This window comes from Hemiscyllium ocellatum, chromosome 46 (assembly GCF_020745735.1).
Source record: "Hemiscyllium ocellatum isolate sHemOce1 chromosome 46, sHemOce1.pat.X.cur, whole genome shotgun sequence".
NCBI classification, from domain to species: domain Eukaryota; kingdom Metazoa; phylum Chordata; class Chondrichthyes; order Orectolobiformes; family Hemiscylliidae; genus Hemiscyllium; species Hemiscyllium ocellatum.
The window spans coordinates 6,820,721-6,844,348 of NC_083446.1; the positions used below are offsets into that span (position 1 = coordinate 6,820,721).

The 23,628-nt window shown below is 42.0% G+C and overlaps 1 protein-coding gene across 4 annotated transcripts in view; it reads left to right on the forward strand.

Moving 5' to 3' along the window:
- The window catches only part of LOC132836360 (spectrin beta chain, non-erythrocytic 1-like), a 302,644-nt gene that overhangs the window by 107,851 nt on the left and 171,165 nt on the right, over positions 1 to 23,628 (forward strand). The window contains exon 4 of one of the 4 annotated variants that reach the window (XM_060855849.1): positions 5,738 to 5,843. The exons of 2 other annotated variants lie outside the window; for them this stretch is intronic. In XM_060855849.1, the coding sequence (XP_060711832.1) occupies positions 5,738 to 5,843 (106 nt within the window). Of the gene's footprint in view, positions 1 to 5,228; positions 5,844 to 23,628 lie in introns of those variants that run through there. One more of the 4 variants, XM_060855847.1, reaches the window with a different exon arrangement.

Below are 23,628 nucleotides of genomic sequence, written 5' to 3' on the forward strand. Positions count from 1 at the left end.
CGCCTAAGCGGTGCATACGAACAACTCCGGTTCCTGCATGACTGCCGAAACTGCAGCGGACAGCAACTGACAACCGGAAGCGGCAGAGACAAGCCACTATAAATGCCGGAGGAAACATCACAGAAGTACTTCTCAGGAGGCTCCCAAGCACTGAGGATGTCACCTAGAACGGGGATGAAACGTTTGCAACAAAAACTCCCAGCTCGGCGAACAGAACCACAACAACGAGCACCCGAGCTACAAATTTTCTCCCAAACTTTGAATTTATCTCAAAAGGCATTGAAGAAAAATCAAGGCACAGATTTGAATAAACAGTAAACCTCAAGTAGCTGTTGTAGGTCTCCATGCATGGGGTGGCAGTATTGCATTTCTGTCATATGCCCCCAACTCCAAGGTTTATCTTCATTGTCATTGTTTACCTTCCTGTTGGGTTGTCATTTGATTCTGTCTTGTTCTGGTTGAGGTCTTGCTGTAACATGGATGACATGCCAGGTGTTATATTTGTACATCAGCCAACCAATAAGTAAAATACCAAAGTGTAGAAAATTGCATAGAATCTCAAATTGTAAAGCCTTCAACCTTTTGACTGTAGGAACATTGGGTAAGCATATGATACCGTACAGCAGTTACATTTTCTTGTTATACTAAAGAGGTGACCCATTTAGGATACTACTGCAATTGCTGCACATTTCTATGACAGCTCTATCGTGAGCTCCCCATTGTGGAAATTTGTGAAGACTCGCTGAGTGTATGGCCACAGATGTGAAGCCAAAGCTGTGAGATCAGTTAATTCACCCACAGATCAGAAATTAAACATCGGGCTGTGTAGTCTGTGCTGTAACACACAATGTGGTGTGCACACCCAGCAATATATATTGCATTTACAAAGCAGAAAGTCTGACAATGCTTCATATGAGATGAGATGTGACTGGTGTGGAGAGGGAAGAGCTAAATAGTGGTTCAAAGGTTTGAGTTATAAAGAAAGGCTGGATAGGCTGGGACTTTTTTCACTGCAGCGTAGGCGGTTGAGAGATGACTAATGGAGTTTATAAAATCACGAGGGTACAGATAAGGTAAATTGCAGGTATCTTTTCCCCCAAGTGGGGATATTAAGACCAGAGGGCATATTTTTAAGGTGAGAGGAGAGAGATTTAAAAAAGATATGAGGGGCAAATAGTGGTTCAGAGAGAGTAATTTTTTTTGGAGGCCTTTGCAGGAAGAAGGAGGTATTGAAGCAAAGTGATTATGGGAGAGTTTCAAAGAACAAGTATATTGTTCTTTGAAATTACTGCAGTGAGATTACTGCTAAAGAGGATTAAACTCAACCAGAAGACTGTGGATTTGGGCAAAATGGAGAGATTTGAGAACAAATTGTGAAAGTGGGAGCAAATAGAACTTGCCAGGGATAACGAGTATAGGTAGTAAGGCATTTTTTAAAGTGACAACAGCAAGTCAGCATGGACAGATTGGACGGAAGGGTCTGTTTCCATGCTGTACATCTCTATGACTCTGTGATATACAGTTGTGTCTTAGACCATGTCCATACACATTTATTAGTTAAGCCTGAATGGCAATGGGTCTATGAAACACCATTACAGAATTTCTGTGGATTGAATTATAAGAGTAATTCTTGAGTGAATGCTGATCTTGCTCAACCAAAAATAGGCGATTGTTAACACAATGTCATTTGATTGGCAATAGCTGACCAAAAGAGGGAAATGTGTAGTATATCGTTTTTCAAAAAAAAAATCTGTTATTGGTTGTGTAGGGCACAGTGGTGTTGTCAGAGTTATTATCTACTTCTAAATATTGATTGTGAAGTTTGACTGTTTGTTCTGTTTCTTAGTTTACCACAGGAATGTGGCTGAATAAGGCTTTCAAACATTTAGGATTAAAAAGTGGGAGGTAGTGGTAATGATTTAAGATTCATGTGATTTTGTGTAAAATTGAGTACAGACAGCATTTTTTTAAAAACTAGTTAATGTTCTTTTGAATTTTATTTATTTAGGTGAGGAAGTTCAAACTGAATATAGACAGCATATTTTTCAAAAACTAGATAATGTTCTTTTGAATTTTATTTGTATAGGTGAGGAATTTCAAACTCTTTCAATATTGTTGCTCTTTTCTTTTTAACTGTTGAACCTAGCTGGTTTACAGGCAACAAACAGCAGTCTGGTTTTCAGCAATATATTGTGAAGTAAGCAGGTGATAGGACTCAGTTCAAAAAGGTGGTTTTGCCAGTTTTTCTGGAGATGAGACGAACTCTGCAGCAATTATATGTGCTGTCGCTGGAGGGAGAGGATGCCACCTTTTCTGGCTGGGACTGGATACTATCCTGTCTGTACAAGCCCAAGGCAACAGCGCATTCCGTATTCTTTGCTCCCATCCACCCCATTTCTGTAAAATCTGATTGCCAGACCACTAAACTGCAAATGCGACTTTTAAACCTCTGTGAGCTATTTTGCTTTGGTGATATGGAATGTACCACTCCACGTATCGCCAGTGTGACAGGCCCAGCACCGGCAGTCTTGAAAGATATTGCAGAATCTCTTCTGAAAGGGGTGTGTGTCTAATCCTGTGCAATGATAATTTGACATTGGGCTTGCATTGGGAACCACCTCTTATGCTCCTTAGCTGATTTGCTACAGCAATCAGTTCATGCCACTCAACCAGAACAACTTTAAACCTTTGCATATATAATGTCTTGACATACACTGAAGTTTTAAAATCCGAAATAGCTATTTCTCCAACCTTTCTAGCTTGCCAAAGTTTGGTGAAGGACTATATTCCGTATTGATGTAGCCTACCAAAAGCAAGCAAGTTTAATTGGCTTTTCAGCAATCCCTTTGAAGACTGAATGTCACTTCCAACTTCTGAAATGTACTCCGGGTTACAATCCTGTAACATCTGATGCTCTGTAAATGTATAATCTTCTGTGTTGATAATTAGAACTGAGGAGAAATACTTTCTGGTTGGTGCAGTTCCACTGGATTCTAACTTGGTTAAAGTGATGATAATTCCTGTGGCATTTTAATCACTCTTTAACCTGTTAAGAGCATGCACAGGAATGTTACACAAATAAATGAATATGAACATCATTAACTCAGTGGAGTTTCAGACCCCATAGATTTTTTAAAAATGTCTTTTATTGATTTAGACATTATTATATGACTCTAGCTGAGATTTTGGACAACTACCGTGCCTCTGTCAATGTCACAATTAAAGTGACTTGTGGAACATGTGTCTCAGTTGCCTGAGTGCAATCCATAACAGTATTCCCTCTTCTTTTTGGATAAGTTTTGTTTTCTGCTCAGCCCCTCAATCACATTGAGCTAAAACCAATTATTTATTCATGATTCTCTCTTGGGTCCCAGCCAGAAGGAGAGTTAGAGTCATTGTCATTGAGCTGTACAGCATGGAAACAGATCCTTCGGTCCAACACGTACATGCCAACCAGATATCCTAAATAAATCTAGTCCCATATTTGGCCCATATCCCTCTAAACCCTTCCTACTCATATACTCATCTAGTTGCCTTTTAAATGCTGTCAGTGTACCAGCCTCCACCGCTTCCTATAGGAGAAAGTGAGGACTGCAGATGCTGGAGATCAGAGCTGAAAATGTGTTGCTGGAAAAGCGCAGCAGGTCAGGCAGCATCCAAGGAGCAGGAGAATTTCATCCTTGGATGCTGCCTGACCTGCTGCGCTTTTCCAGCAACACATTTTCAGCTCCACCGCTTCCTCTGGCAGCTCACTTCATTTATGCACCACTCTCTGAATGAAAAAGTTGCTCCTTAGGTCCCTTTTAAATCTTTCCCCTCTCACATTAAATCTATTCCTTCTCGTTTTGGACCCTCCCACCCCTCACCAGGGAAAAGACCTTTATAAATCTTTACAAGGTCACCCCATAACCTTTGATACTCCAGAGAAAATAATCCCAGCTTAATCAGCATCTCCCTAAAGCACAAAACCTCCAACCCTGGAATTTTAAGATTTCTCATTTTGTTACTTTATTCTGTGCAGCAGTACTTTGGAACATGAGCAGAATTTCTGTTAGAGTTAAGTATTTGCGTTGACCTGAGTGCATTGGTTTGTCCTGCTGGTGAGTACTGGAGACAAGAACAGGATTTGACCCTTAGTAATTCATGGTGCGTAAACTCCAACATCAGTTAAACAACCAAATTTTGATGAATTGTGGTAATTCATTTATTCTTTGTATTCGATTAGTATCTTGCAAAGTAGTGAAACCAAGACAAAGAGATTCAATAACACCGGCAGCCGTGAATGATTTTTTGTCTTCCCTGAAGCCCACAAACTGAAACCTTTGCATGACCTCTGACTGAGATTGGTTAATTTAGCAAAGGCTGAAGATTGAATCTTAGACTCCTGGTTCAGTGGCTCAGTGCCACTCCAGATAGTAGCTTTACAAAGGCATCGGGTGAGCTCAAGGACTGTTAAACTAGTCTAAATATTACTGGCATTTATTCTTTGCCATGTTTAGTTACAGATGAGTGGTGATCCACATTCCGTGACATTACAGCTATTCAAAAACTGATCTATAGATATTCGGAAGGCATATCGCTAAGAATTTACATCACTTTTTGTTAGACAACATGCATTTAACGTGAGAGGTTTGAGTACTATGTTCTGATTTTTTAAAAAAATTAATGCCAAATAAGTTTTCTCTCAGGGTAAAAGATTTGTCTTATCCAAGAGATGGTAATGGGGTTGTTGTAGAGAAATATGAGTGGTGACTAAAGATGTTGCAAAGCCCGTTTCACCACCCTGCTAACTGCAGGCATATGTGTTGAAGTGATCACAAAGAGGAAGTGCAGGGAGGAGAGTTTGGAGGCGGAGTTGTGGTGGTGGGGGGAAGTCAAAAACAACAGAGACTGAGGCTAAGACAGGAAAGCTGCCAAATTCAGAAGATTTGGGCGGTCTGATCTGGGTTTGATATTTGTGATGCTGTCATTTCAAAAATATTCAGCCTTTCACAACAAGGTGTTATCAGCTCATTTAAATTGTAGGGCGGTCTTAGAATGACTGCAAATATTTAGTACTTTATGTAAAGGCTGCATTACAGATGCAGAAGTAACTTTCCAGCCAAAGGTTATAGTGCAATCTTACGATTACCAAGTGTACCTGAGTAACTATTTCTTCGTCCTCCTTCCCCCTGTGCACCTTGTAGAATGGACTGATCCAGACTACCTTACTCCTATGATAATGAGCTCAGTGATGTAATAACTGAGTACACTAGACTGCTGGGTGGAGGGAGCAGTCTTTTGCATATTCAACGAAGGTGTGTGCTTGGAACACAAAAGTTCTCTCGGGTACTGGTGGCAGAGGATTCTTGATTCCTTTTTACTCCCAGAGTTTGGGAATGTCCACTTCAGTTGGAACTTGAAGAAAAACAACAAAAAAAGAAGCAGCAACTACTGGATAAGATTGGGCGACCTTTTGGATGTGTTTGTGGCTGAGCAGGCTTTTTGAAGTCAGGCCACAAATAAAAGGGGAGAAATGCCAGAGGGAGTCCTCTTTTCACGTACAGTGGTGTAGCTGAAGTTCTCATCGTGTTGCTTTTGGACCAAAGAGCTGCTTATGTTGATCATATGAAAGATCCAGTGGCGAGATTTAAGGATCCTAGTTTTCAGACTCGAGGGGATTCACTTTTGTTTTGTCCCCACCTCACTTTTTCAATTTTATTTCACATTTGAAACCTTCTTGATTTAGTTTGATCAGATGGAGGTACAGAGGAGATCCATGACACCACCCCTGTCACCAGCGGCATTTGTCAACTCAACACAGTATTCCAGTGTCTTGGAGGGAAGATTCAAGCAGCTGCAAGGTAAGATTTTGCTTCCCGCCTTTCCTTCTCAGGCACCAGCAACAGAGTGTGCATAATGCTGTGTTCTGTAAACATGTAGTCAAGAGACAGAGGTGCTGTACCTTTAAGCAGTGCCTGCCTGATTGAGAAATGAAAGGAACTTGCTTGCTGTAGTTTTTGTCTGGCAATTCAGTTTCTTACTGCTTCAGTCTGTTCCAAGACTTCCATGTGTATACTTGATGTGGGTCGAAGCGTGGGCAAAGAGTATTGTGGTTTATTAGTACTCCAGAAGCTTCTTTTCCTGTATCCTGTTTCAAGAGATCAATGCAAGTAGTCTGCTCCCCATCGGAAAAGTGGCCTTTGTGGGCTCCTTCAGCACTTTTTAAATATGGAGACAGACTGAGTAAGCATGTGGGACTGGCTCTTATGTGTTTGCATAATTGCAGCCATTTTTTAATATTGTGCTGGAGCTGCTAGTTTATGATGCTGAAAAACTCAGTATGATCATTTGCTTGATTGAATGAATAGGACAAGTTTAATGATTTGGATTGCTGACTACTTTAAATTTCTTTGTCTGAAATTGGTAATATCAGACAATGCTGTTTTGACTTGGCTTGCACATCTGAATAGTGGAATTTTAGTGCATGTAGCATCACAAAACTGTAATTCTGTCAGTTCCTGGAGTTTGATTCTAGCTATGTTATGAAATGCAGTTAACAGACAGAGGACCATGCATAGAACATAGAACTTTACAGTGCAGTACAGGCCCTTCGCCCCTTGAAGTTGTGCCTACCTATGAAATGAATCTGATGCCCATCTAACCTACACCGTTTAAATGCCCTTAATGTTGGCGAGTCTACTACTGTTGCAGACAGGCCGTTCCACATCCCTACTACTCTCTGAGTAAAGAAAGTACCTCTGATATCACCCATCAACTTAAAGCTATGTCCCTTTGTGGTAGTCTTCACCATCTGAGAAAAAAGGCTCTCACTGTCCACCCTATCTAACCCTCTAATTTTCTTATATTTCTGTTGTTGTGGTTCTGATCGCCGAGCTGGGAGTTTTTGTTGCAAACATTTCGTCCCCTTTCTAGGTGACATCTTCAGTGCTTGGAAACCTCCTGTGAATCTTATATTTCTCGATTAAGTCACCTCCCAACCTTCTTCTCTCCACGGAAAACAGATCAGTCCCTCAGCCTTTCCTCGTAAGACCTTCATTCCATACCAGGCAACATCCTAGTTAATCTCCTCTGAACCCTTTCCAAAGCATCTACATGCTTCCTATAATGCAGTGACCAGAACTGCACGCAATACTCTAGGCGCGGCCTTACCAGGCGCTGAAGCATAACCTCGTAGCTCCGAAACTCAATCCCCCTACCAATAAGTGCCAACGCATCATATGCCTTTTTAACAACCCTACCAATGCCTCTGTACTTGACTGTTTTTGAGCTGCAGTGATTCATGTTAGTAATGCCAGTTGCTGTTGTGTCAGTATTCCACAATGAGCTGCACCCATACATAAACTTACTGATGCACTGCATCTGGATGAGTGAGAGAACATGTTTGACATGTTGATTCCTTCCCTACTGTATGCTCTGTTTCACAGACTTAAAATTATTGTAAGTCATGAAGATCTCTGAATTAAAGTTTATGATTTGATAAATAATAATACATGTTGCAATTTTAATTACCCTTTGGTAAAGCCTCTTAGAGATGATGATATATGCAGGTTTTATTTTGTTGGGTACAATTTGTGATTTATTATTTCCCCTTATCCCAGTCTGTAGTTTACATTTGTTAGCCCTCTTAATAACAAAATTGCTTACATTTATTTAACACCTTTAACAAATTAAAACATGTTAAAGTGCTTCACAGAAGCAGTGCCAAATTAAATTTGACACAGTTTTGTGTGAGATATTGCAGCTGTTCAACAGAGGTTTAGTAAAAGGGTTAGATTTTAAGGAACATCTCAAATGAGGTAAGAAGGATAGGGAGGTAAAGACATTTAGGGACAGAATTCCAATATTTAAAGCCTAGTGAAGACAATTGAAGACAATGCCAATAGTGGTGGAGTGATTTTGTTGTGGAAAAAAAAGCTAAGAATTATATAACTCATCTTCTAACTCCCCCACGGCTGCTCAGCCATCACAACGCCAAGGACACGGGTTCATTTCCTTGCTCAGGTGGCTGTCTGTGTGGAGTTTGCATGTTCTCCCCATATTGGCGCGGGTTTCCTCTTGTGCTCTAGCTTCCTCCCACAGTCCAAAGATGTGCAGGTTATGTAGATTGGCCATACTAAATTGCCCAAAGTGTCCAGGGATGTGCAGGTTAGGTGGATTAGCCATGGGAAATGCAGGTTAGTGGGTGTGTCTGGTTGGGATGCTGTTTGGAGGGTCAGTGTAGACTTGATGGGTTGAACGGCCTATTTCCACGCTGTAGGGATTCTGTGTTTGAGAAACATATTTTCCTGGATGAATGCAGCTCCAGTAATACTTAATCTTAACACCATCCAGTGATGCACAGATCCTATGAATTAATTTTTTTAAATTGTAAGGAACACAGAATTTGGAGAGATGTAGAGACCAAGGAGGTTACAGAAGTACGAAAGGGCAAGACCATGCAGGGATTTGAAAACAAAGTCTGAGAATTTTAAAATCAAATAATTGATGGAATAGGGGTCAGTATAGGTCAGGAACCTTTTGTAAGATATATCTGCAGTGATGTTTTGAAGGACGTCAATTTTTTAAAGTGCAGTTAATGTGGGGCTGACTAGGAAAGCATTGGAAAGGTTAGGTCCAGAGGTGGTAATGATCTGGATGAGTGTTTCAGCTAAAGTAAAGGCAGAGATAGGTAATGGTTTGAAAGTGCCAGTAGGTAGTCTTGCTACTGGATTGGATATAAGAGTAGAAACTTGTCTCAGGATCAAAATCAAAACTTAAATTGTAAAGAGACTGGTTTTCCTTGGAACATTTTCCACAGAGGGCAGGAGATGACATCATGGCTGTCCAATCACTACTTCATACCAATCAAGTAAAATGACAAATTAGAAATGTTGAAGAAGTCAAGTGAGTTGAAGTAGAGCTAGATGTTTTCAGTGTTGACGCTGGACAAGCAGACGCTGAACAAGCTGCTGCAATTTTTGTTGGAGCGTTGGAGGCTGAGAGGTGACCATTAACAGATTTACAAAATCAAATTTAAAAAGTTTGATATTTTTAATAAAAGAGTACATATTTGTTGCAGTGCCCTTCTTAACAGAGTAAATGGTCATCTGTTGCTTTTTGCAGGGAAGACTTAAGTAACCAGTCACTGCTGTACAAAGTAAGTCATCTCTTTGCAATTTGTTTTGAGATGTTTCTGAGAGACCTAAGGTTTCAGTGCACTGTGTAAGTCTTTTAATTGTCAGGGAAATGAAATTACCAAAGAAAATAAAGATATTGTTTCATTTCCACTATCTGACCATACTTTTCCTGATTTCTTTCCCTTTGCCTCCTTGAGCTGCTTATCCAGCAACATAGTTGCATTAAGAATTCTTAAATAGCTTGTGTTCTGGAATGTCTTTTTAGCTGTAGATAACAGACTGGTGGTGCTTCGGGGCACTAATGTGTTTTTATGAGGTTTCTGGATGGCACATGACATTCAGAATCAGTAAATACAGCTTTGTGCACACATTATTGATTGTAAATTCTGTGTGAGATCAAAAAGCAAGCAGCTTAACCCTTTCATTACATACTCTTGAATAGGCTTAATAAGAAATTTTCCATTGACAGCTCCCATATTGTGGCTGCTTGTGATATTTACTATAACATCTGATTGAAACTCACAACATTTATAGAAATTGCCCAGATAATTCTCCGTTTGCTGTTTTCATTGATAAAATGTAAAGTACTGAAATTACATTGCTGTAAATCATTCTGTATGAATGCATTGAGATCCAACTATAATGCTTATTTGCAAACTGTCCCTCCACTAGTTGGCAGTTAGTTAGGGCGGTGTTCTTATATCATTAAGTGATTAACGTGAGTTCTCTATTAGTTTACCAATGACAAGTAGATCTGATTTTTTTAAACAACAGTTCTTCATTGCAGCTAATCTTCCTGATACACAAGTATAGCTTGTGTCTTGTTGCCAGCTTGGAAGCTGCTGGTAGCACTTATCTCGTGGTAAACCTGAGGATAAATTGGCTGTCAGATCCTGGTAGAGGCATGGTAAAGAGGCACAAGACTGACCGTAGCATTACGAAACTGAGCTCTGAGAGTAGACTTGAGGAGGTTAGGGTTCTCAATCTTGAAAAGAGACAAAGAAGTGATTTCATAAACTCGGTACAAACTTGATTTCAGACCAAGCCATGATAATTGGGCAACAGATTAAAATGAGCAAAATGCACATGATTGCAGCATGTTTATTTTTCCTCATTTAAAGAATACCCTTTTCTTCATGTAAAATCTAAACCATGTGTGACAGACAGTTTGATCACAGAGGGCATATCATAGGAGTCCAATCTTGCCTTCGCCTGAAATTCTCACAGTAATTTTCAGTGGATGAAGATTGTTTCTGGGAGACATCCAGTGGTAGAATTCTTGATGAGGACATCATGAACGGTGGTCATCTCATATTAACCATTGGAAAACGTAGCATTGACGAACCGTTCCATTTTCCTTCAGGACTTCTTGTCACTCACAATGACCTCCACGCCTGGCTACTTGCCTGACCTGTTCCCAATTTGTCCTTAGGACCAGACAGGTTGGTATGACATTCTACAGGTTTTAGCTTTATTCCCTTCTTACAAATTCGGCTATCCCTTGAAGTTTACTCTTCTACTGCCCTCTCCGTCCCATTTCCATCATCACCCCTGTTAGCCAATCTTAGTTTTGCAGCTTGGTATACCCTGAAACAAAATTATGCAGAAGTGTGTTATGATGTCAGCTTGGATCAGAAAAAGAAATTGAAAAGGTTGCAGTTGTGACCAACGGTACAACTAGGTGGAGCACCATGCATGTATGCGCAACATTGTACCAATGAGAAATTACTTCACTTCTCAGTTTAGATCAGTCCTGGTACTGATCAAATTTGCTCCGCAACGTCAATCTTCAACTTGTTACGGTTTTCTACCTGTAGCATTGTTTTGCCAAAAAGAATTTACCATTCAGTCCCTGCTTTCATGTTTTATAGCTGCAGTGGGGTTACAATTTAAAACAAATTTGTAGTGATTGGAACCAGATGGATCCTGTTGACTATGAGATCCTTGATTGGGTTTGTTAACCTGGCTGACCAAAATAAAAAGGGCACTTAGTTTCTCCTCAGTAGAGGGGACTGACTCTAAGCTGGCTGGCCAGACACAGTGTATTGCGCACAAGTAAATAAAGGGTGTCTTGGTGATGGGATACTGGCTTTTGTACAGGTGTTTCAAAATTAAAGTTAAAAATCATACAGCACCAGGTTTGTTTGGAAGTACTAGCTTTCGGAAGGCTGCTCCTTCATCAGGTAGCTAGTGGGTTAGAATCATAAGACATATTTAAGTCAAAATTTAAGTCAAGTCAACAAGATATTGGGAGAAGACAACACACATGCACTAACTAGCGTGGCACAGGAGAATTATTAGACATAAACAAGGATATAATTGGGATGCGGCAGCAGTAATGGAAAAACAGCACAAATGTTAACCTGTGCATTTATAAAGTACTGCATCTAAACTAGTGTAACAACAACCAGACTCAGTCTCGTTTGATTTGAAGCGCAGAACTCCAACATATATTTTCACCATCAGCCAGGTAGAATCAAACACAGCTTGGGAGCACTCCGACATGCTGGTCATATTAGCTAGCAAAACACAGTTTAAAAAATTAATTTTAAAAAATAAGTTGGTGTTTATCATGGTAGAGAAACTACAGTCATAAAGTCATACAGCGTGGAATCAGACCCTTTGGTCCAACTAGACCCTGCCGATCATATTCCAAAACTAAACCAGTCCCACTTGCCTGTGTTTGGCCCATATCTCCAAATCTTTCCTATTCGTGTAATTATCCAAATGTCTAAAACGTTCTAACTGTACCTGCATCCACCACTTCCTCTGGTAGTTCATTCCACACTTGAACCATTCTCAGTGTTTAAAAAAAAGCTTGCATCTCCTTTCCTTTTTAAAACTTTGTCCTCTCACCTTAAAAATATGCTCCCTGGTCTTGACAGCCCCCCCACAGAAAAAGACCTTGACTGTCGTGTTTCTCTTGCTGCCGGTCGTTATAATGTAGATGGACATGCAGCCAGTCTTTCGTCTCGTCTCCTCTTTCCCCATATGTAAACAGTATCATGCAAAGGTTTCTTATTCACGTAATCACTCTGAGTTAAGCAGTGCTATTTCCTCATATACTTGGGTGGCATGGTCGCTCAGTTGTTCGCACTACTGCCTCATGGAAACTGGGTTCAATTCTAGCCTTGAGTGACTGTCTGTGTGGAGTTTGCTGAGTGCTCCCATTCCCTTCCAACATATAAAGATATTTAGCTTATGTGGATTGGCCATGCTAAATGGTCCATTGTGCCCAGCAATATCCAGGCTAGATGGATTAGCCATGGGCAATGCAGGGTATTAGGGACAAGGTTGTCTGCTTGTTTGGGTTTGTTGCTGAGAAATAGATGGACAATAGATGTTTATTGGGTATCCGTTCTTTTTGAATACACTGCATAGGTAATTTTCTTCTACTCTGCGTAGTTCCTCTGTGCTGCAGTGTGTGGTGAAATGACTGCCAGGCTACTCAGACCTCTTGGCATCATGGTAGTCCACAAACCCACCAACACACGAAAACAGCAGCTAATGAAGTTGAAAGACCCTATGCAGACAACAAGCAAAACTAACGTCATTTACAAAATACCTTGCAAGAACTGTTAACAAACACTACATTGGACAAACAGACAGGAAACTAGCCACCAGGATACATGAACATCAACTAGCCACAAAACAACATGACCCACTCTCACTTGTATCCGCATATACAGATGAGGAAGGAAACCACTTCGACTGGGACAACACATCCACCCTAGGACAAGCCAAACAGAGACACACACGAGAATTCCTAGAAGCATGGCATTCCAAGTGGAACACTTATCAACAAACACATTGACTTGGATTCCATTTTCCACCCCCTGAGAAAAAGAACAGGAAATGGCATCATGACAGGAAATGACATCACCAACCAAAGGAAACAAAACACATAAATAGAAAATGGGCCATGCCACCGATGCTTCATCTGGAGGCTCATTGATGATGTTGCCTAGTATGGTGATAAAACGTCTGAAAATGAACCTTCCAGCTCAGCGAGCAAACTTACATCCAGATCCCATTTTACTTTGAGGTAACTTCCTTTGCTGTATACAACACCTCCAGTCTTGGTGTCACCTGCAAACTTACTACATAGGTAGGAAGAGGGGTGGGGAGGTCATTCAAGAGCTCAGGGAGTTAGGCTGGAAGCTAAAAGCTAGGACAGACAGAGTCAGCATCTCTGGGTTGTTGCCAGTGCCACGTGACAGTGAGGCAAGGAATAGGGAGAGAGTGCAGTTGAACATGTGGCTGCAAGAATGGTGTAGGAGGGAGGGCTTCAGGTATTTGGACAATTGGACTGCATTCTGGGGAAGGTGGGACCTGTACAAACAGGACGGGTTGTACCTGATCCAGAAGGGCACCAATATTCTGGGGGATAGGTTTGCTAGCACTCTTCAGGGGGGTTTAAACTAATTTGGCAGGGGGATGGGATCCGGACTTGTAGTCCAGCAAGTAGGCTAGCTGTTTGTCAGGATGTCCAAGAATGTAGGGAGGCTGTGGAGAAGGTAGCACTGACAGGGAATACTTGCAGACACAGAGATGGGCTCAAGCGCGTATACTTCAACGCAAGGAGTATCAGAAATAAGGTGGGTGAACTTAAGGCGTGGATTGGTACCTGGGACTACGATGTTGTGGCCATCACGGAAACGTGGATAGATGAGGGACAGGAATGGTTATTGGAGGTTCCTGGTTACAGATGTTTCAGTAAGATTAGGGAGGGTGGTAAAAAAGGAGGGGGGGTGGCATTGCTAATTAGAAATAGTATAACGGCTGCAGAAAGGAAGTTTGAGGGGGATCTGCCTTTGGAGGTAGTATGGGCTGAAGTCAGAAATAGGAAAGGTGCAGTCACCTTGTTGGGAGTTTACTATAGGCCCCCCAATAGCAGCAGAGATGTGGAGAAACAGATTGGGAAACAGATTTTGGAAAGGTGCAGAAGCCACAGGGTCGTAGTCATGGGCGACTTCAACTTCCCAGATATTGATTGGAAGCTCTTTAGATCAAGTAGATTGGATGGGGCGGTGTTTGTGCAGTGTGTCCAGGAAGCTTTTCTAACTCAGTATGTAGATTGTCCAACCAGAGGGGAGGCCATATTGGATTTGGTACTCGGTAATGAACCGGGACAAGTGATGGGCTTGTTAGTGGGTGAACATTTTGGTAATGGTGACCACAATTCTGTGACTTTCACCTTGGTTATGGAGAGAGATAGGTGCGCACAACAGAGTAGATTTTACAATTGGGGGAAGGGAAATTACAATGCTGTAAGACAGGATTTGAGGAGCATAAGTTGGGAGCATAGGCTGTCAGGGAAGGATGTGGTGGAAATGTGGAACTTTTTCAAGGAACAGATACGACGTGTCCTTAATATGTATGTACCTATCAGGCAGGAAAGGAATGGTCGTGTGAAGGAGCCTTGGTTGACGAGGGAGGTTGAATGTCTAGTAAAGAGGAAAAAGGAGGCTTACATAAGGTTGAGGAAACAGGGTTCAGACAGAGCAGTGGACGGATACAGGATAGCCAGAAGGGACCTGAAGAAAGGGATTAGGAGAGCTAAGAGAGGGCATGAAAAATCCTTGGCGGATAGGATCAAGGATAACCCTAAGGGATTTTATGCATATGTGAGAAACATGAGAATGACGAGAACGAGGGTAGGTCCGATCAAGGACAGTAGTGGGAGATTGTGTATTGGGTCGGAAGAGATAGGAGAGGTCTTCAATGAGTACTTTTCTTCAGTATTTACGAACGAGAGGGACCGTATTGTTGAAGAGGAGAGTGTGAAACGGACTGGTAAGCTAGAAGAGATACTTGTTAGGAAAGAAGATGTGTTGGACATTTTGAACAACTTGAGGTTAGACAAGTCCCCCGGGCCTGACGGGATATATCCTAGGATTATGTGGGAAGCAAGAGAGGAAATTGCAGTACCGTTGGCAATGATCTTTTCGTCTTCACTGTCAACGGGGGTGGTACCAGGGGACTGAAGAGTAGTGAATGTTGTGCCCCTGTTCAAAAAAGGGAATAGGGATAACCCCGGGAATTACAGGCCAGTTAGTCTTACTTCTGTGGTAGGCAAAGTAATGGAAAGGGTACTGAGGGATAGGATTTATGAGTATCTGGAAAGACACAGCTTGATTAGGGACAGCCAGCACGGATTTGTGAAGGGTAGGTCTTGCCTTACAAGTCTTATTGAATTCTTTGAGGAGGTGACCAAGCATGTGGATGAGGGTAGAGCAGTGGATGTAGTGTACATGGATTTTAGTAAGGCATTTGATAAGGTTCCCCATGGTAGGCTTATGCGGAAAGTCAGGAGGCATGGGATAGAGGGAAATTTGGCCAATTGGATAGAAAACTGGCTAACCGGTCGAAGTCAGAGAGTGGTGGTAGATGGTAAATATTCAGCCTGGAGCCCAGTTACAAGTGGAGTTCCGCAGGAATCAGTTCTGGGTCCTCTGCTGTTTGTAATTTTTATTAATGACTTGGATGAGGGAGTCGAAGGGTGGGTCAGTAAATTTGCAGATGACATGAAGATTGGTGGAGTTGTGGACAGTGAGGAGGGCTGTTGTCGGCTGCAAAGGGACTTAGATATGATGCAGAGCTGGGCTGAGGAGTGGCAGATGGAGTTCAACCCTGCCAAGTGTGAGGTTGTCCATTTTGGAAGAACAAATAAGAATGCGGAATACAGGGTTAACGGTAGGGTTCTTAGTCAGGTGGAGGAACAGAGGGATCTTGGGGTCTATGTACATAGATCTTTGAAAGTTGCCATTCAGGTGGATAGAGCTTGTAAGAAGGCCTATGGTGTATTAGCGTTCATTAGCAGAGGGATTGAATTCAAGAGTCGTGAAGTGATGTAGCAGCTGTACAGGACTTTGGTTAGGCCACATTTGGAGTACTGTGTGCAGTTCTGGTCGCCTCACTTTAGGAAAGATGTGGAAGCTTTGGAGAGGGTGCAGAGAAGATTTACCAGGATGTTGCCTGGAATGGAGAATAGGTCGTACGAGGATAGGTTGAGAGTTCTCGGCCTTTTCTCGTTGGAACGGCGAAGGATGAGGGGTGACTTGATAGAGGTTTATAAGATGATCAGAGGAATAGATAGAGTAGACAGTCAGCAACTTTTTCCCCGGGTACAACAGAGTGTTACAAGGGGACATAAATTTAAGGTGAAGGGTGGAAGGTATAGGGGAGATGTCAGGGATGGGTTCTTTACCCAGAGAGTGGTGGGGGCATGGAATGCGCTGCCCGTGGGAGTGGTAGAGTCAGAATCATTGGCGACCTTTAAGCGGCAATTGGATAGGTACATGGATGGGTGCTTAATCTAGGATAGATGTTCGGCACAACATCGTGGGCCGAAGGGCCTGTTCTGTGCTGTATTGTTCTATGTTCTATGTACTAACTGTATCTCTTATGCTCACATCCAAATCATTTATATAAATGACGAAAAGTAGTGGACCCAGCACCAATCCTTGTGCCACTCCATTGGTTACAGGCCTCCAGTCTGAAAAACATCCCTCCACCATCACCCTCTGTCTTCTACCTTCAAGCCTGTTTTGTATCCAAATGGCTAGTTCTCCCTGTATTCCATGAAATCTAATCTTGCTAATGACCTCCCATGGGGAACCTTGTTGTTCTCCTTACTGAAGTCCATTTAGATCACGTCGACTGCTCTGCCCTCATCAATCCTCTTTGTTACTTCTTCCAAAAACTCAATCAAGTTCGTGAAACAAGATTTCCCATGCATAAAGTCATGTTGACTATCCCTAATCCGTCCTTGCATTTCCAAATACATGTACATCCTGCCCCTCAGGATTCTCTCCAACAACTTGCCCACCACCAATGTCAGGCTCACCGGTCTATCCGGTGTCCTTACCACCTTTCTTAAATAATGGCATCACATTAGCCAACTTCCAGTCTTCCGGCACTTCATCTGTGACTATCAGTGATGTGCATATCTCAGGAAGGGGCCCAGTATCACTTTCCTAGCTTCCCACAGAGGTCTCAGGTACACTTGATCATTTCCTGGGGATTTATCCACTTTTATGCATTTCAAGACGTCTGATACTTCGTCCTGTGTAATATAGACATTTTTAAAGATGTCACCATCTATTTCCCTACATTCTATATCTTCCATGTCCTTTTCCACTGATGCAAAATACTCATTTAGTGTCTCAGCTCGAGATTGTGGAAAATGCTAATATGAACAGAAATTTGAAAACTTGTTCTATTCTTTTTCTCTCTCTTTTTATTTGTCTCCCTGTCTTTGTCTCAATCACACACGCCCTGTTTATGTATGCACATAATGCATAACGTTTGACCTCTAGATACTATCCAAGTCCTCTTATTGGATTAACGTCCTTGTGAAATATTGAGAGCTTAAACATTCCTTGCAGTTCTATGGTTAGTACCCAATCTGTAACAACTGCTGAAGGTTCAAATCAGCTGCTCCGTTTACACTGTGCACACACAAACAAAATACATTCCTTTTAATCTTGCAAGAAGAGTGAGGAGTATTTGCTGACCCACAATATTAAAGGTTTGTGTAAATAGGAATAGCATGGTCTGATTTCTTAAGATAATGTAGATTTGTTAATTAAAAGTGTTGTATTTGTGTTATTCAGCCAGAAACCTGATGAACTAAGAAACCCATCCCCATATAAAAATATGCTGTCAGGTTGACTACTTTGTTTAGTTTGAATTGAAGGAGAGCGATATGAGCTGTCTGATTTGCATTTACACCTGACTCGTAAAACTAGTTTTGCCAACACAATAAGACAACAGGTTTTGGTATTGTCATCTTGGGCAGCACAGTTAAAGGAATGGCTCATCAAAATTACTGGACAAATACCTGACGTGTTTTAAATGAAGCTGTTGAGACTCCGATTACTTGATGAATGGTGCACAATTTGCTCATTGAGACCTTCCTATTTAACCATTGTAATTACCAATTCCTAGGCATATGATAGTGGGGGACATAGAGTCATGGAGTCATACTGCATGGAAACAGACCCTTTGGTCCAACTGGTTCATGCCGAACATAATCCCAAGCTAAACTAGTTCCACCTGCCTGCTCCTGGCACATATCACTCCAAACCTTTCCTATTCATGTACTTATCCAAATGTTGTAGTGGTTCTGTTCGCCGAGCTGGAAGTTTTTGTTGCAAACGTTTCGTCCCCTGGCTAGGAGACATCATCAGTGCTGTGGAGCCTCCTGCGAAGCGCTTCTTTGATGTTTCTTCCGGCATTTATAGTGGTCTGTCCATGCCGCTTCCGGGTGTCAGTTTCAGCTGTCCGCTGTAGTGGTTGGTATATTGGGTCCAGGTCGATGTGTCTGTTGATGGAATTTGTGGATGAATGCCATGCCTCTAGGAATTCCCTGGCTGTTCTCTGTCTGGCTTGCCCTATGATAGTAGTGTTTTCCCAGTCGAATTCATGTTGCTTGTTGTCTGAGTGTGTGGCTACTAGGGATAGCTGGTCGTGTCGTTTCGTGGCTATTTAGCATGCCCGATGCCTTTTTAATGATCCTGTCTATATGTGGCACAAACTTCAGCCAGGTTTCCTGCTTGTTGTCACTGCCTGTTGGCTTACCCCTGGAAGTATTAAATGTTGACTTTGCACATGGTAGTGTTTTAATGGGCAAGGTGACAGGTAGCTGCTAATATCCCTGAAACTGTACCAACAGTAAAAGGTAAATTACAAGAGATAAAACTAAAAGGTTTAGTGTTCGCCACTTTTTGCAAAGTGCTCGACCATGGCAAATATTTGCCCTTTCCTCAGTGCTCAATACTTTCTACTTTTTCTTTCCCATTTTAAAATAACTCAGTAGAGTCTTAGAGATGTACAGCATGGAAACAGACCCTTCGGTCCAACCCACCCATGCCGACCAGATATCCCAACCCAGTCTAGTCCCACCCGCCAGTAGATGGCCCGTATCCCTCCAAACCCTTCCTATTCATATCCCCATCCAAATGCCTCTTAAATGTTGCAATTGTACCAGCCTCCACCATATCCTCTGGCAGCTCATTCCATAGATGTACCACCTCTGCATGAAAAGGTTGCCTCTTAGGTCTCTTTTATATCTTTCCCATCTCACCCTAAACCTATGTCCTCTAGTTCTGGACTCCCCGACCCCAGGGAAAAGATTTTGCCTATTATCCTATCTATGCCCCTCATAATTTTGTAAACCTCTATAAGGTCACCTTCAGCCTCTGACGCTACAGGGAAAACAGCCCCAGCAATATTCCATCAGTGGCCTAAACGATATCCTGTACAGCCGCAACATGACCTCCCAACGCCTGACCAGTATAGGAAAGCATACCAAATGCCTTCTTCACTATCCTATCTATCTGTGACTCCACTTTCAAGGAGCTATGAACCTGCATTCCAAGGTCTCTTTGTTCAGCAACTCTCCCTAGGACCTTACCATTAAGTGTATAAGTCCTGCTAAGATTTGCTTTCCTAAAATGCAGCACCTCACATTTACCTGAATTAAAGTCCATCTGCCACTTCTCAGCCCATTGGCCCATCTTGTCCAGATCCTGTTGTAATCTGAGGTAACCCTCTTCGCTGTCCACTACACCTCCAATTTTGGTGTCATCTGCAAACTTACTAACTGTACCTCTTATGCTCGCATCCAAATCATTTATGTAAGTGACAAAAAATAGAGGGCTCAGCACCGATCCTTGTGGCACTCCACTGGTCACAGGCCTCCATTCTGAAAAACAACCCTCCACCACCACCCTCTGTCTTCTACCTTTGAGCCAGTTCTGTATCCAAATGGCTAGTTCTCCCTGTATTCCATGAGATCCAACCTTGCTAATCAGTCTCCCATGGGGAACCTTGTGAAACGCCTTACTGAAGTCCATATAGATCACATCTACTGCTCTGCCCTCATCAATCTTCTTTGTTACTATTTCAAAAAACTCACAAAGTTTCCCACACACAAAGTCATGTTGATTATCCCGAATCAGTGCTTGCCTTTCCAAATACATGTACATCCTGTCCCTCAGGATTCCCTCCAACAGCCTGCCCACCACTGAGGTCAGGCTCACCGGTCTATAGTTCCCTGGCTTGTCTTTACCGCCCTTCTTAAACAGTGGCACCACGTTTGCCAACCTCCAGTCTTCTGGCACCTCACCTGTGACGATTGATGAAACAAATATCTCAGCAAGAGGCCCAGCAATCACTTCTCTAGCTTCCCACAGAGTTCTTGGGTACACCTGATCAGATCCTGGGGATTTCTCCACCTTTAACTGTTTCAAAGCATTCAGCACTTCCTCCTCTGTAATCTGGACCTTTTGCAAGATGTCACCATCTATTTCCCTGCAGTCTATATCTTCCATATCCTTTTCCACAGTAAATACTGATGCAAAATATTCATTTAGTATCTCCCCCATTTTCTGTGGCTCCACACAAAGACCGCCTTGCTAGTGTTTGAGTTGCCCTATTCTCTCAGTAGGACTCCTTAAAACGTTTCTTGTATTTGTCTGGTACTGTTGCTATTCCCACTTAGAGTTATAGAGTTATACAGCATGGAAACAGACCCTTTGGTCCAACTAGTCTGCGCTGGCCAGATATCCTAAATTAATCTCTTCCCATTTGCCAGCATTTGGCCCATTTCCATCTAAGCCTTTAATATTCATGCACCCATCCAGATACTTCTTAAATGTTGTAATTGTATCTCTCTCTGTGATCTCTGCTAGTAGCTTGTTCTATATGTGGGTAAAAATGCTTCCCCTCAGGTCCCTTTTAAATTTTAGGAAAAAGACCTTGTCTATTCACCCTATCCATGCCCCTCATGATTTTATAAACCTCAGGCCATCCCTCAGCCTCCATTGCTCCAGGGGAAAAGGACCCAGCCTATTTAACTCTTCACTGTAACTCAAACCCTTCAGTCCCAGAAACATTCTTGTTAATCTTTTCTGCATGCTCTCAAATGTAAGAACATCAGAATTGTATGCAGTATTCTAAATGTGGGCTCACTAATGGCCTCAACATGACGTCCCAGCTCCTGTGCTCTTGATCAGTGAAGGCACATGTGTCAAATGCCTTCTTCACCACCTTGTCTACCTGCGACTCACTTTCAAGGAACTATGCACCTGCACCCATAGGTTTCTTTGTTCTGCAACAACTTGCTGCAATTTGGTAAAATCCAGTTACCTGCAAACCATAATCTTCTTATCTCAGATTTTATTTATTCTCCCTACATCATCCCAAAGTAAAGAAAGATGTTTAATTTTCCAGTAACTGATTCACTCATTACTTCAACAAGTCCAAACAGCAGTGGCAAAGGCCACTCGTCCCTGATATCAATCTTGACACAACCTCTGAATTATAATCATACTATTTTCACAGTTGTGACTGTTATTGGGGTCATTAAATCAATAGATGAGAAATGAAGAGAACTGCTGATGGCATTACTTTGTCTACTCAGACAGTGTAAGAGTACAAAATGTTTTGTCTCTGGGTAACAGTGATGGAAAGAACAGTTTCTGTTGCAAAAATAGCAGGACTGCAGGAGCACCCAAGCTTAGTAGAAAAACCTTGTGACTTCCTCACTGAATTGGTCAGGAATATCATTCCTTGCATCCTCTGTTTAATATCAAAGTGTGTAGAATCAGTTTGAGTCAACAAGTCATGATAATTTATATAATTAGTTTTGAAAGAGAATCTCTGCTGTGATGTTCACATAGCCCAGGCCTCATTCTCCTTTGAGTACTCAGTTGGTAGAACTCTCGCCTCTGCATGAGAGCGTGTTGTATCTATCACTATGAATTGAGTGCATAATCTAAGTTAATATGGTACCAAGGAGGTTAATTCATTCTATTACAATTTTGAATATATCCTGTTTTCATGTGGTTTTCAAACCTGCTGTGGGAAGACTGTTGGCATTTTTGGTGAGTAAAATCAATTGCACTTCTTCTTAATTTCAACTAATCCTGTTGTCTTTATCATCTGTTGCATCCAGTTTTTTTTCTTGGTCATCCAAAAAGAAGCACACCCTCAGCATAGCGTCATTGATCCCAGACCTGTTGATTTTTTGAATTACTGCATTTTTTGTGCACTTATACAGAAGTCACGGATCGGGAAAAACTCATCAAACAATGATAAGTAGTGTCGGAGAAAGTGAGGACTGCAGATGCTGGCAATCAGAGTTGAGAGTGTGGTGCTGGAAAAGCAAAGCAGATCAGGGAGCATCAAAGGAACAGGAGAATCAATGTTTCCAGCAAAAGCCCTTTATTAGGAAAGAGGCTTGTGAGCCCAGGAGGTGGAGCGATATGTGGGAGTGGATGGGGCTGGGGCAAGATAACGGAGAGTACGATAGGTAGATAAAGGTGGGGGTATTGGTGATATGTCGGAGAGGAGGGTGGAGCAGATAGGTGGGAAGGAAGATGGACAAGTCGGGCAGGTCATGAGGGCAGTGCCAAGTTGGAAGGTTGGATCTGGGATAAGGTGGGGTGGTGGGGAAATATGGAAACTGGTAAAATCCACATTGATCCCATGTGGTTGGAGGGTCCTAAGGCAGAAGATGAGGTGTCCTTCCTCCAGGCGTCAGATGGTTAGGGTTTGGTGATGGACCAGCATGTCCTCAGCGGAGTGGGAGAGGGAGTTGAAGTGTTTCCTTAGTTCAAATGCCCAGTGCTCTCTGTTAAATTTCTAATGTGCTGCTGCCCATTTTGTTCCATGGATACAATAAAGAACATGTGTTGCTCCATTTCATAAAGTAAATAAATGCTCATGAGACTTTCATTTAAAGAGGGAATTTCCTGAGCAAGCAGTTTGAGAGGGGCACTGATTTCTGATGGATACCTTGCTCTCTCTCTTAACGTGCATTAGTTGATTTGTGCATTAGACCATTTCTGGACTTCACCTTAAGCATAAGTTTCTCTTCATTATTTTTTACCCTGCATTCGATGCATAATGTACTTTGTGCATGTGTGCCTTTACATATTTTGACGAAACACGGCTATAGTTGGAGCTGCTCTAATCTTGTGATTATATCAGAACAGTGCTGCTTGGTGGAATTTTACTGTTCACTTGTCCTTTAACGTACATTGATATGTCATGTACAGGAGAACTGTTATCATGCATAACTTTTAATTTTTTTAAAAAATCCAATTTGTAACTTTGTAAAATGTCTTGGTTAAACAATGGACTCAAACTGGTGATGTTGATTCCTTCTCCACTAATCATGTATTATTGAAATCTTGCCAGTGGCTATGGGTATAATTTACGGACAAAGAGAATCAGTCACCTTGGTTAAATTTTTACATTTTCTGGCCCTGAACCAATTGTTGTATCTCTGTTGCTGTCACAGTTGAGAGTGGCTAACTGTGCTTTGACAGTAGCTTTAGGAGAGGTCTTGTACCATCAGCTTCCCAGTAATGGGTCTTGCACTCTTCGCTATAAATACAATGAGATCTTCTCTGTGACTTAACGCAGCAAACTATGAATTTTACATTGGTTTTGCGGTCAGTTGTATGAAATCCATGTATTGAAAAATGATAGCACA